The following is a 14335-nucleotide window of genomic DNA, read 5'->3' on the forward strand; positions in this document are numbered from 1 at the left end:
AGATTTTTCCCCTAGTGAGCTCTGGGATTCAAACCAGCGACCTTCCAGTTACTGGCGCAACATTCTTAACTGCTAGGCTATCTGCTCCGGTTATACCAGAGAACAGATGTGTTGTGCTTTTCTCCATCTCCATTTTAACTGGGAACCCTCTGAGAGGCTGGAACATTTCTCTCTGAATCACTATCCGACAGCCCACCATTACTCTGGATGTGTCCCTGCAGTAAACTTAATTAACTCCCCAGAACCTCTACACTGTGACTTGGGGCCAGATTAAATCACCACACCACGCTGCTTGCAAATTACAACCGCTGACTCTGAGAGCCCACTGAATCCCTATGGAGAAGACCCCAGGGCCAGTCCAATCACACAGGTTAATCTCCAATCAGGAGCTAGGTCAAAAGGTCCCAGAACTTAGATACATCAACAACTCTGGTGTCCAACCAAACCACTGTCCCACCTCATCCATGCACTGAGGAAGGGAAATGAACACTGAAATATGACTAGTGAAAGTGGATTTCTAAGGAAACCTCTAGAGACCATTTTATCACGTGTGATGGTGTCAGAGCACAAGAGGCACCTTAATTGGGAAGGACGGGCTCCTGGTAATGGCTGGAGCGGAATATGTGGAATTGTATCAAATACATCAAACACATGTTTTGATGCCATTCCATTGACTCCGTTCCATCATTATTATGAGCCGTCCTCCACTAAGCAGTCTCCACTGTGTCAGAGATGATGTTAGCCTATAGGATGTGAGGGGAATGGCCATGAGGAAGGACACTGGTCCTTTGTGATTGGTTATGATTGGTGGTGAATGATTGATTGGTCAATGTTCTAATTTTGCTAAATGTATCCATTTAATGGGACCTTTCACCTCAATGTGTCTAAGCACTGGAAGTACAGTATCTCCCTCCATATGATAATTCTGCCATGCCTTCACTTCCACTTGTTATCTGTCCGACATAATTTCCTCTTCCTATCTTCAGGTCAGTTGGCAGCAGGTACGTGTGAGATTGTCACTCTGGACCGGGACAGCAGTCAGCCGCGGCGGACCATAGCACGACAGACGGCGAGGTGTGCCTGCAAGAAGGGACAGATTGCCGGCACCACGAGAGCCAGACCGGCTTGTGTAGACGGTAAGAGCCAAGATCCACCTCCATCTTTCACTTTCAGAGAGAGCCCCCCCAAGCATAGGGATTGAGAGGGGCTTAGAAAGCTCCCCTTGAGGGCCTCTTTGGGCCACCACCTCCTATGTATCCCCAGGACCATTTCTGATGTTGTGGATTACTCTGTTGTCTCTGAGGTGGTTTAGGCATCTCGTATGGGAATGGAATGTTGCATTGCATTTCATCACCTGCTGTTCTTGACCTGGTTGCCATCTGGGGAGGATTGGAAAGCAGCTACTGGCTGCACAGAGAATTGTCTCTCTCTGTGGGGATTCCATTGGACGTTCTGTCAAGTTAAAATACCTTCTCTCCATTTGTGCGATACTTACAAAGATGATTTGACAAAAGCCCTCAAAAAGTTCTTAACTTATAAAGGCTGAAATTGGCATTTTGCACTAGTTGTGACAGAAATGTGTACCCTTTCTATAATGTTGCCTAGCACCAAAGCGACTATTTTAGGCACCCTCAACTTTGTTTTGGCATTTTGAGAAGCTGCTGATCGCTGTGACCTGTTTTTCCAGCTTTACTGTTGACAACTTGCCTTTGACACTCTTCCTGTAGCTGTTGTTGCTATGATACCTCTCTACCTAAGTGAAACGCATACACAACATCCTAATGACAAGTTTAACACCTGAGGTGTCTGGTGGTTGTCGTTGCTCTTAAAAATATGTCGGCATACAACTTCAGTGACCTTTACTTACCTAGAGCATGCCGTATCTTTGCAGGCTTGGTATTTATGTCAGGTCGCATCTTAGCTCAGCCACTCATTTTCTTTTGTTGTTTGTTCCAGAAATAAACATTGGGGAATGAACCATAGAGCAGGGTTTATTCCATCAGACTGAAAAAAACGAATGAGATTTCAATCATTTTTAATCTTCCCCTCAGTTCTCAAGGTCCCCAAGCTGCAGTACCACGTGCTCCAAATGATTTTGTCCTCTATCCCCATTCCTTTGTTCCACAGAGGTCACATTTCTAACAGGATAATCCATATATCCATCACATCTTAAGCCCTCTGCTCCAGCCAAACTGCAAGGATGTGGGCAAAAATATCTCAAAAGTCAACTAAATCAGTAATCCTCCATGTGGTGTTGTCTTTTGCTCATAAGGAGTTTGATTATATTTACAAAGGCACAATAAGAGTTTAGATTGCCTCTGCCTTTGTGGAAATGTTACCATGTAATGATTTCACCTGTGACTTTGATCTCTTTCAAAGACCCTCAAGGCCTTTTTCTAATCACACAAGGAACAGCTGCCATTTGCCGTCGCAAATGACTCTCAAGGAAATATTGTGTGAAACATTCCTTCAGCGTATTAGTTCATAGGAAATAGAGACTTCAACAGAATCAACAAAAAGCAGGAGGTTGTAGCCATTGTTGTTTATAAAGACTTCGCTTCTCTGCTATTTCATGCTATCCGGTCCCCTTTCAACATCTCCCTGAAGTGACAGGGTGCCTGGTATTGATTTCAGTTAAAGAGAGAGTGAGAGATGAAAAGGTTCTGTTGTCAGGGTTGAAGTACTGTTGCCACCAGGTAGATTAGTGGCGTTGTTGAAGTCTGCTCTGGATGTAATGATATCACTCCAGTAGACCAGGGGGATGACTTACGGGGCACGGTACAGTTCATCTTAACTGGAGACCCATTACTCTTTCCGATTGTGATTATAAAATAAGTTACACCTGAGACCTTTAAATGTGGACAAAAGGTCACTGTAGGGGCAGATTTGTGTGCTGTGGCTTTGCTGTTTACTCGTTTCAATTGATCGCCGGTGTCTTCGAGAGAACAAAGGAGGTACGTTAGATGTAGTTTCTCAATTTAAGATTATATTCTTTACTGCCTTTCAAAAGGCCTAGTGGCCAAAAAAAACATCCACCTAAAAAGTTGCTGCCTTTTCAACATGTTTCAATGGTGTTTTTCTGCTAGTGATGTAGAGCATCATACGAGAGATACTGTATAATGACGAGATGGTCTTGTCTCTTCCCTAACAATGGGAGTCGTTGTCCCAAAGGCGGAGGCAGGCGGACTGCTTATCGGTCTGCTTATCGGTCTGCTTATCAGTCTGCTTATCACTGTATTCACGCAGGGACAGATATTGACGTGAGTGAACCCTCTCGCTTCGCCTCTTCCTCTCAGATCGTACTGAAAGCATCAAGAATCATCAACCTGTCCAAGGGCAGTCGCTGAAGGGAAGGTTTAGACGGACTGTAATTGTGACCCCAGACAGTACACGGAGAACAGTGTATTCCAGTGACTTTTGTTGCATTGCAGTATCATTTGATATTGGATACAAGCCATTCGGAGTAGTTTGCTGCTTTTCATGATCATTTTATGTTCTACCTACAGTACATAATTGCGATCCCTTTTGATCCATGTCATGTTGTTATGAACATTATGGACATTAAAAGTTACATTTGGAAGAAGAGTAATTGCAACTGACCAAAAAGCTCAGCTGGAAAGATGAGAGGTTCAAAATATGACTGCAACGTTTCTCTACAGTCTCTCAAACAATTGTAACTCAGGAGGGAATTATATTTTTGTAAAGCAAGAAAGAAAATAAAAATAAAAAAGAGCATTGTTGACTTGAAAGGTAGAGTAATATGAGGAAAGAAGTCTAATTTGCCTGTAAGGCTACAACTTGACATGAACATTAGCATAACAATGACACATTTTAGGAACATTAGCTTTGATTCTGAGACAGAGCTGAGCCACCTATTCAAAAAGTGTTTTAAAAACTATTTGCCATCTTTTAACACCTCTTTTGACACAGATTTTGGAAAATGATGACAGGAAACCTGTAATATCAAATTCAATTATTTGGTCATTTGTCTCCATACAAGTACAATTCAAATCAGACAACCTTTCATATGAATTTGTCTAAATATTACAATCTCAAATGTCGGGGGCATTATGTGGACCACATTATGTACAGATACAAACCCTGCAGGCCAATTGCAACCATCCATGGCCCCCCAGATTATCGCTATCTGATCTGTCATTAAACCATCAATCACCAGCTCAGCTGATCTCAATTGCATCCGTTATAGGCCATCAATTTACCTCTCCCTAAAGCGGATGTCGGGGTTTACTCTTAATCCTGATTGCTGCCAACATTTTCATGAATATTTCGCACTCTGGTGGGTATTATCATCGGAACAATTTAATCCTTTTAATTGAGCAGTCTAATGACGACTTATCTATTTGGCAACCATTCTGTCGAATTTAAATAAAATATTACATTTCTTTGTTTTCCACGGCAAATCAACAATGGCAATGTAGCCATACCCTACCTATTTATAAATGGAAAAATGGTTTAGGATTACATTTTCGTTTCCAATTAATGTAATCCGTTCAAGGTCCAATGCAGCCATTTTTATTTCACTATCAAATAATTTGTGTAACAATTAAACTACTGTTATATGAATGTTTTCAATTAAAATGGTAAAAAATAAACAAAAATAGCTTCTTAGCAAATCACAATTTCTCAAGCAAAAATGTAGCTAGGACTGTCTGGGAGTGGTCTGAGTGAGGGGACTAATTGGATGAGCCTAATGGCAGGGATATGTAACCTGAAAACTAGCTGCTTTTGGCAGAGATATTTGAAACTCTCTTTGTTATCTATTAACTTAACCTGGGGATGTTGCCAGGCTCTATCCCACCAAAACAAGCTAAAATTTCAGGTGGTCTTTTCAAACAGCACTTACACTAAAAGGCCATTATCATAATTTTAATTTTTTTAAATTATTTTCTACATTGTATAATTATTGTGAAGACATCAAAACTATGAAATAACACATATGGAATCATGTAGTAACCAAAAAAGTGTTCAACAAATCAAAATATATTTTATATTCTTCAAATAGCCACCCTTTGCCTTGATGACAGCTTTGCACACTCTTGGCATTCTCTCAACCCGCTTCTCCCCGGAATGCTTTTACAACAGTCTTGAAGGAGTTCCCACATATGCTGAACACTTGTCGGCTGATTTTCCTTCACTCTTCGGTCCGAGTCCTTTTTCATTCGGTCTCATCTCCTTTTCTACTGTCCATGGTATATCTTGAAGCATTCAATGTGCAGTGGTGCTTTGCATTTCTCACATGCATAGGTAGTACGTTTGTCACAATGATGACTTGTCTGGAACTGGTGCATCATGTTGATTGGCCAGTGAGAAGCTTTGTCATATCTTGCCTGATCTTCAACAGTAGCAGCCAGTAAAGATCTCCTTCCATGGCTCAGTGGTTTCGTGCCAAACTTTTGCATATTTGGGCTGTATACTATGTGTTTTGGAATCACATCTGTGGCAGGCCTCTTCAATTGTTTGAACGCTCAATCTTTATTTTTGACCACCTGCAGCTTTTCCCTTGGCTCTTCTGGCTGACCCCTATGGCTTGTAGAGGCCCTTGGCTCTTCTGACTGACCCCTATGGCTTGTAGAGGCCCTTGGCTCTTCTGACTGGACCCTCTGGCGGGTAGAGGCCCTTGGCTCTTCATTATCAACAATGGAGGGGGGTGGGGGAGGTTGTGGATGGGGGGAGAGGGGTAGGTCATCATCACTGATAACGTTGTTCCTGTCATGATGTGTTTGCATAGGTTCAGCATATGCATTCAACAGCCTGGCTGGCAAATGGCCTGTCCATAGTCCATATCTGACCCATTGCTATCACAATCACTCAGGACAGCATCTTTCTCATTTTGAGGGATAACTGCAATGTTGCATGCCTTGTCTGGGCAGTCACCTAGATCCAACATATCCAGAACTGGACTCAAAGTGAAACTTAAAGAAAGAACAAAGTAGAAAGTTAGGTAAAACAAGAACTATGTATGTGTAATAACTATGTGTATACCTAGATACACTGTGTTTTCCCGCCGGTCACTATTGTTGCCGTCAACATGTTTACACATTCTATGACCACACTGAACAAAGGGGAGTAATTGTAAATGCATATATCAAAACTAGACACCTTAAAGATGATGTGTACCAAACATCTTTGTCCTAACTTAATGTTAACATACTTTACTAACCTTTTGTTTGGGAGCTTTGATGCAGACATCCTCTTCTCATGGTGCAACCAGGAAGTAAACAGATCTGGTCATGTGACAATTTACACTAAACATGTGACACTGCACATCATTCATTGGGACCCTTTATTATTTAAATATTTACTGGAAATGCATTGATAGATCATTCAGTAACATTTTTAGAGCCTTATAACTGAAAATGTTTTTTTACAGTCACTATTGTGACCGATGGGATTAAATAGGTTAAGTTTCCCTGCATTAAAGTCACCAGCCACTTGGAGCGCTGCCTCTGGTTGAGCATAGTAAATCCTTCCCGTCCGACTCATTAAAGAAAAAGTATTCCTCCAGTACGGGTGAGTAATCGCTGTCCTGATATCTAGAAGCTATTTTCGGTCATAAGATACAGTGGTGGTAGAAACATTATGCACAAAATAAGATACAAATAATGTGAAAAAAAACACACACAATAGCACAATTGGTTAGGAGATCGTAAAACGGCAGCCATCTCCTCCGGCGCCTTTATTACGTTGGTAACCAGTTGATAATAATAATAAGGCAACTCGGGGGGTTTGTGGTATATGGCCAATATACCACGGCTAAGGGCTGTATCGAGCACTCTGAGTTGCGTCGTGCTTAAGAACAGCCCTTTGCTGTGGTATATTGGCCATATACCACACCACCTCTGACTTTATTGCCTCATTAAACTTTCTCTCCTGACGTTTACTCATCCTTGTGCTCCTCCCCTTCTATCCCCAGCTCCGTTCAATGTAGTTGTCCCTTTTTTCCTCAAGGGACATGCACGCAACCTTCTTTCTGGAAGAACCTACCATATTGATGAATAACGTGATTACTAAATGGTTTCCTCTTTGAATAAATTGAGTTACTTACATGGATGATGCTTCCTGTGTATTTACACAAAGCAACAATAAATCAGAGTACACAATGATAAAGTGTTTGCAGGTGTTCAGGTGGGTTCAGAACAATTGATATGTAACATTAATAAAATGTTCTGCTACCGCCGATGCTTGGCTGCAGTTAATTAGTTATGCAATTGGTGAGGGTTGCAATGCATTATTCTGTAGCCTTTGCAACACACTGTCTAACAATCTTATTCTCTCAACTTTCCTTTTTTATATTGGACGGGGTCTCTAGTAATACAGTATTTCTCTCACATCCTCAAATAATGTACCTCTCGAGCGGTGAGCGTAGACGAGGGAATTACGATTGAGCATTAAGAGGAGTGAGCCTTGAGCATCAATAGCAGTGATAGCATTTGTGGCTATAACAGTCAGGCCAGGGTTTGTTTCTACTCTGCTTGGAAAACCCCTTCCAGCAGTGGTCCGGCCTGAAGAGTAGCGATGTCTTTGAGGTTGCCCTCTCTATTTTTAATGCATTGCATGTGTTCTCCATTCTCTGATGTAAATCTTCTCTTAATTCTCTTAAAAACCTCTTAAGGATCTGACCCTTTTTTTCAATGTTCATCTAAAGTGACATACCCAAATCTGACTACCTGTAGCTCAGGACCTGAAGCAAGGATATGTATATTCTTGATACCATTTGAAAGGAAACACTTTGACGTTTGTGGAATGTGAAATTAATGTAGGAGATAACACATTAGATCTGGTAAAAGATAAGAAAGAAACATGTTTTTTTGTTTGTTTTAGTACCATTTTTGAAATGCAAGAGGTTAAAGTATATATAGCTCCTCTTTTTTAGTATAGAAGAACTTTAGCATTTACGCAATCCTTCAGGCTCTTTCCAAACGTAAGCTAACCACATCTTTGATTGAAGCAGCATGAGACAAGGCAGTCTTCGAAAACTATTAAAGTTATTGTTAAAATTGCAGTTGTTGTTTGAGGAAATCGAACATGGTACAGTCAATCGAGGCATGTATACCATTGCAGTAATTGTCAGATAATAGAACACATTTTTCAGTATGTGTTTCAACACTACACATGCTAGTGCATTGGAAGAGATTTACACTGTGATGTGTTTTTTTCAGGTCATTTAGCAATCTTCAGAAAGGATCTTTTAGAGGTGCTTAAAATGTGCCATAGAGACAAGCATGTTGTAATTAAATCTGTGGATTGGAAAGAAGCTAAGGTCTTAGTCCTTTCATGTGACGGTGTTTAGACTATATGACGCGACTCCCTTCAGTTTCTAGTCATTTGGAATAAGGAACGATGTTGTTCATTAGGCCATTAGCATTTTGAAGGACACAAAAACATCACAGAGATGCTTCTTTTTCTGAGAAAGCGTTGTGACTAATTTAGAAGGCACCAAATAATTTTGCTGTAACACAAATAGTCAATTTTCTCATATCATGACCTGACTTTTGATTCGCTTTTCATAATTTTTTATGTTATTGTAATGTAATAGACAGATTTGAATTTATTTTGTGTTTAGGGATGTTCCTGGGGCGGGAACGGCTTTGAGTTCCTTACTTTCTCAACAAATTAACCAATTGATTGAAAACCAGAATTGAAGACATATATTTCAGGAGTGTGTTTTGTTTGCACAGCAGTGTGTCCCATGAAGGCAGTTTACACTTGATGGAGACACGGGCTGTCCCTTGGCATGATCCATAAAGTTCTGATGACAAACCTGGCTGAGAAGTCACGCAACTCGACTGTTTCAACCAGCTGCGCATACTGGGAAGTTGTTGCCTATACTTTCTCTTTCATAGGGGGATTTGAATGTCAAATCCAGTGAGGGACTAGTCATGTGTGTTATACTCTTTACTGCCTACAATTATGCTCTATTGTTAACGCCAAATTATTTCTCAAAATACATTGGAAAATATAGGTGACCAGGCCAGACCTTTGTCCTTGGGAATGTTTGCTGTTGCAGCAGTAAAACATGATGTGCTCTCACAAGTCCCCTTAACGCATGAGGACATACATCATTATCCCACACAACATCCATTTGGTCTGGGGCCACAGAAAAAAAAGAGACAACATAAAAAAACGCACATTCTTCCACTCTGTCACTCCAGGCAATTTTCATAAGAGGGTGTTCATGGGATATAGGGAGTGGAGGGGGGCCTCCAAAATCCTTTTTATGACCTCAGCAACAAGCCTATATGGCTGAGACAAACAAGTGAAGGATGGCAAAAGGGCAAATGATTATAAGATGATATCTACAATGAAAGAGGATGAATGATGCGTGAATGAATATGTACTGTATCAGCATGACAGATTATTTTCCCCCGTCACACCCTTTCCCAGAGACACCTATCAAAGGATCCACTCAATACAAGCTAAGAGCTGTAAACCGATGACAAAACGTTCTCTTTATGCTATTGTCATAACACGGATGAGTTTAACTTCTTTGCATGAGTAACTGGCATTACAGACCCAAACAAATGCCATAAATACAAATCAATCATCCAAAATGGCTTTTATTAAATAATTTCATCAGTGTTGCAAGTGATTGATGCCAATGAAGTGTAAATAGTAAGGATCTCTGCCTAGCTGACTGGAATCCCACATCTCTTATGATGTAATACACGTTTTGGTCACTTTAATAACCAACGGTAATGTAATTAATTTTTTTAATTTATTCACCTATTTGTGGGATGTAATTTCACACAACGACATATAGCTTTTCTTGTGCCTCAAATTGAATCAATGAATACATTTGTCAAGAAAGCACATTTCTTCTTTCTGGATGCGTTTGATTTGAACTTATACGTGTATGTATTAATGGTTGTATGTGTGCCACACTTGTGTGATGAGTAACGTTGCCTAACACCAGATGACTTGTAATACCTAGGCTTTAGCTCGTCTTCTGGTGCACAGAAGACCTGGGTTCGAAACCTGTCAGACACAAACACACACAAACTCACATTCAACTCTTGTCACCTGGAAACACTACAACCACCATCAATATGAATGGAGCTCATTTGCATGGACACCTCTATTAATACTGATAAACCCCATGTTTGTGACTTGCTGCGAAGCAATTTCCTAGAAGAGGCAAGAGGGCTTATTCATGCAGCTGTCTGCAGCTTAGGGTCAAGTGCAGCCACACAACTCTCCCAGATAAATGTGGGTCATTTGAGAACATTTGTGGGGGTCAATGATTTTTCACATTTAGCCATGGTAATTGTGATACTACATAATTTAGACTGCATTTAGGGGAGATGTTTCATCTTAAAATGTCTAAGATCAAAGTTATAAATTGGCCAATTGCTGATAGGAGACATGGAAAGCAAGCTAGTTCAGAATTAAGACACATTTGGACTGTTGACTCAGTACGTGCTTTGTCAACAATCAATCCATCAATCAAATTTATAAAGCCCTTCTTAAATCAGCTGATGTCACAAAGTGCTGTACAGAAACCCAGCCTAAAACCCCAAACAGCAAGCAATGCAGGTGTAGAAGCACGGAGGCTAGAAAAAACTCTCTAGGAACCTAATAAGAAACAGTCTTGAGATCAATGTAATTAACTGCACATAATTATTTTTTTAAATAACATTTTGTATCGGTGCAACTCAAATTTGTCGAGTCCTGGAGACTTTAACGCAACTTGAAGTGTTGCAATGCTGAACAGAGATATTTGTTAGAGGGCACTATAGTGACTGCAGAGCCTTTCAAATATCTTAGAATTTGTCCAGGGAGCCAGCAACCAGAAGAATAATACACCTGCCACTTCCGGTCAGCCTCAGGCTGTGACAGGGGGCACTGTGCTATCCATTTAGACCCAAATGCCAACGGGGCCTAGAAATACTTTTACCCTCTCAGAGTAGTAAAAGTTAAAAGATTACTGAAAAAGAGAGTTGTTTTGGTATTTGGAGCAATCAACCTTCATTTGAGTTGTAGCCCCTTTCCCTTGATAGTCTTACTAAAGTGGAAATTGATTGTCTCATTTTGGTTGTGGAAAAAGCTGGAATTCCCCTAACTTGCTTCCTTGTTACTCCAGTGACAAATGAACTATTGATTAGTTGTTTACCATTTGGTGAATATCATGATAGACCTATAACGTTTCTGAGAGAGTGGCTCTGTAGTGGTAGGCATGTGTGTTGTAAAATACCCAATCGCTAATTGTTATTGGTACTTCCTTTCCATCATTTAAATTAGGAACTTCCTGGAACTCGTGCCTAGAATAACTGATGTCTTTTTCAAATTTGACCGTTAAACTGTCTGTCTGTCATACATTTTGCCCATGACATTATGCAACTATTAACTTGGACAGAACACCTCTAAGCCTCTGAAATCCACCGTTAATATCCGTCCTCCGCATTTACAACACAACAATCCTAAATGAAGACCTCAAAATGTATTTTAAGGCTTCCAGTCTTTTTGGAGTGGCTTACGTCATTTCCAATCGATCGTGGAAGGGAACCGGCTCGGAGACGGTCAAGCATTTAGGGGAGGGAGAGGGTTCAGCACTAAGCAGACTGACTCCATTTAGCATCGCCGAGACCCGGAGTGTTGCTGTCGTAACCTTTGCTATTGATTCAAGCTGATTTGTTTAAAATGTCAAGTACAACACCCGGGCAGACGGTGCTCACAGATGTTGGCTCTCTGACTATCTGAGCTATGAACTCTACAGTGTAACTGGTGGTTACCTGGGCCAGTTTATGTCATGCTACTGACATATTTGTAAATTGCTCATCTACTCTGGATTTTTATCAGCTAAACTATTACACAAATAGCATATGATGTTTTACAGCACTTGCTGCCATAGTGTTGTTCTCAATTCTTTTTTAACTGTATTTCCAGTGGAAAGGCTTTTAACAGGACTTTTCTGGGGACTATAAACGAAAGGGACTTGTTGCAGTGGGGCTCCTGAGAGGCGCAGCGGTCTAAGGCACTGCATCTCAGTGCTTGAGATGTCACTACAGACCCTGGTTTGAATCCAGGCTGTATCACAACCGTCTGTGATTGGGAGTCCCAGAGGGCGGCGCACAATTGGTCCAGCATCGTCCGGGTTTGGCCGGTGTAGACCGTCATTGTAAATAAGAATTTGTTCTAAACTGAATACAATTATTATTTTTAATTTGTTTAAATCAAGACGAGTTTAGTGTTTCTTTTAGTTTGTGTCCGTGTGTCCCAGTCTCTGAGGAATGCCCACAGGGGTAGGCCTTTGCTTTCCATGCAAAGGAACAGAAACTAAAGACAGCAACGCAAGGCTGTGTAGCGCTTACCAAAAGTCTTTATCAAAATATATAAATAATCTCTCGTCCACCGCAACGCGAAGCCCCTCTCATTTATCGTCTCAATAAATCCTGTCGGCAGGTCTCTGCATCGGTCATCAGTCAGCGCCTACCTTAACTGGGTCAAGACCGCCAAGGCTCCAGAGACCACTTCCCCCTCTCTGTCTGCAGAATGCTGGCTGAACACAGCTGGGACCGGGCCATCGCTCAGGCCTAATAGGGACCCGCAGAATTCAAGATGAATTCAGGGGAATGTGGTGGGGCATTTACCGTTTGGAGAAAAGAGGGGCTGTTCCGAGTCAAGGGTGTGATTCAACTGTCACACTGCACCTTTGGTGCAACTCCACTGTGCAATGAATGGTATTTTTTCACATGAACCTCTTTTTAATAGCAAGATGTCATTTGTGCCAAGCTGTTCTTTGTGAATCCTTTTTCTCTATATTGGTAGCCTATGTATAGTAGACTTGTTGTCTTAGTTACCTGCCCACCACAGTTGCTACATACTCCAGGTACCTTCAATATGATTCGATGCCTTCTCTCGTTCTCTCGTTGCTCTTCAGACAGAGCTTGAAGTTGGACAGTGCATCATGCTGCACAGCAAGGATCCCATTGAGATCCTTGTGCTTCTAGTATCCATAAAGCATGTCCATAAGCAGCGATACCATGAAAGCTTCCGGTCTAAGATCGAGCTGCAAGGCTTCCGATGAAAGCTGTTTCGAGGACCAGCAAAGACAGGCGGCTGAATTAATGAAAGCGTTATCAAGGGAAGCGTGTGGCGCACGCACTTAGGGAAGGTGTCCTGGGATGATTGAGGATAGAGATGTAGCTCCAGACATTCCTAGGGAATTAGATTAAGAAACAATGTCTCCACAAGAGCACACAAAGAAAAATGTCCTCTATCCTGCCGAGTTTAATACACTCTGCAAAAAAATGACAAGACAAAACAGCCTTTATTCATTGGAGCTGTGATTAAATCTTACATGGATTGTGTTCTCTCTCACTCAATTTTTTTTACATTCCACCCCTGACACTTCTAATTACACCTTTGAATAACAATGCCCACACATATTACAGGTTTTAAGGCAATATGTGGTGGCTCTGCTAGGTACCTTGTGAATAAACTCAGGTATTCAGGGAGCCCAGTCTTACTGTGCGGGCAGGTTCCTCCGACTGGATTCGTCACACGCCTTTTTGTTTGTGGGCATTTGGCTGGCAGTTCTGGGTTCAGGCTGAGTACAGCACTTTGATGTATCGATTTACAAAAGGCTGCACTGGGAACAGCTGTGTTCCTCCATAGTCTGCGTCCCTGCCGAGTGACAGGCTCTCTGAGCGGCAGAGACAGCGTATGTCTCATTAGAGAGGGAGTCTTAGTGTGTGGCTCTGTAGCCATGACAGTTAATAGAGGGTGGGAGTCTGTTTGTTTGTTTCATTAAAGCTTGCTCCCATTTATCCAACCTAAGTTCAATTCTCCTGCTTAGAGGACTTTCAATATAATTGAATTGTTTTATCAAGGCATATCAAGGTAATTCGCTTATAAATCAACTTCTGTTCGGCCAAATCGCTTCACGACAGTTCTGGCTGAAAGCCTCGCTTCCCTGCTTTAATTCAGTTGGCCATTGGCGGGCCTGCAGCAGGTGGTGGTGGGGAGGTGGAGGTTTGTCAGTAAATTGTTGACGTAACACGCAAGTGAAAGAATCTAGGGGTATGTTGACATATACATACATCACAAGATTTATGCCCATTGGTGCCTCAGCTAGCGTGGTGGAGTTGTACTAGTGTGCTGTGCTCATAGGCTAGAAGATAATAGGTGAACGACATTCCGCACTTGGCTAATAGTAAAAGAGGAGGAGAGTCGTGACGCTATGCTGATGGTGATAACGTTTGTAAAACTAACAAATACATTCCACTATGCCCATAGAGAGGAAGCAATGATAACTATATGTTGCTTACTGAATGAAGTCAAAAGCGAGCTAGCCATTCAGACAAACCTTACTGAT

At 41.5% G+C, this 14335-nt stretch overlaps 1 protein-coding gene across 2 annotated transcripts in view; it reads left to right on the forward strand.

Annotated features, from left to right (window-relative positions):
* LOC139407568 (chemokine-like protein TAFA-5) overlaps positions 1 to 14335 on the forward strand; it is a 118892-nt gene that overhangs the window by 82604 nt on the left and 21953 nt on the right. For both annotated transcript variants that reach the window (XM_071151393.1, XM_071151394.1), the window contains exon 2: positions 987 to 1136. In XM_071151393.1, the coding sequence (XP_071007494.1) occupies positions 987 to 1136 (150 nt within the window). The remainder of the gene's footprint in view (positions 1 to 986; positions 1137 to 14335) is intronic.

The sequence above is a fragment of the Oncorhynchus clarkii genome, chromosome 4 (genome assembly GCF_045791955.1).
Source record: "Oncorhynchus clarkii lewisi isolate Uvic-CL-2024 chromosome 4, UVic_Ocla_1.0, whole genome shotgun sequence".
NCBI lineage: Eukaryota > Metazoa > Chordata > Actinopteri > Salmoniformes > Salmonidae > Oncorhynchus > Oncorhynchus clarkii.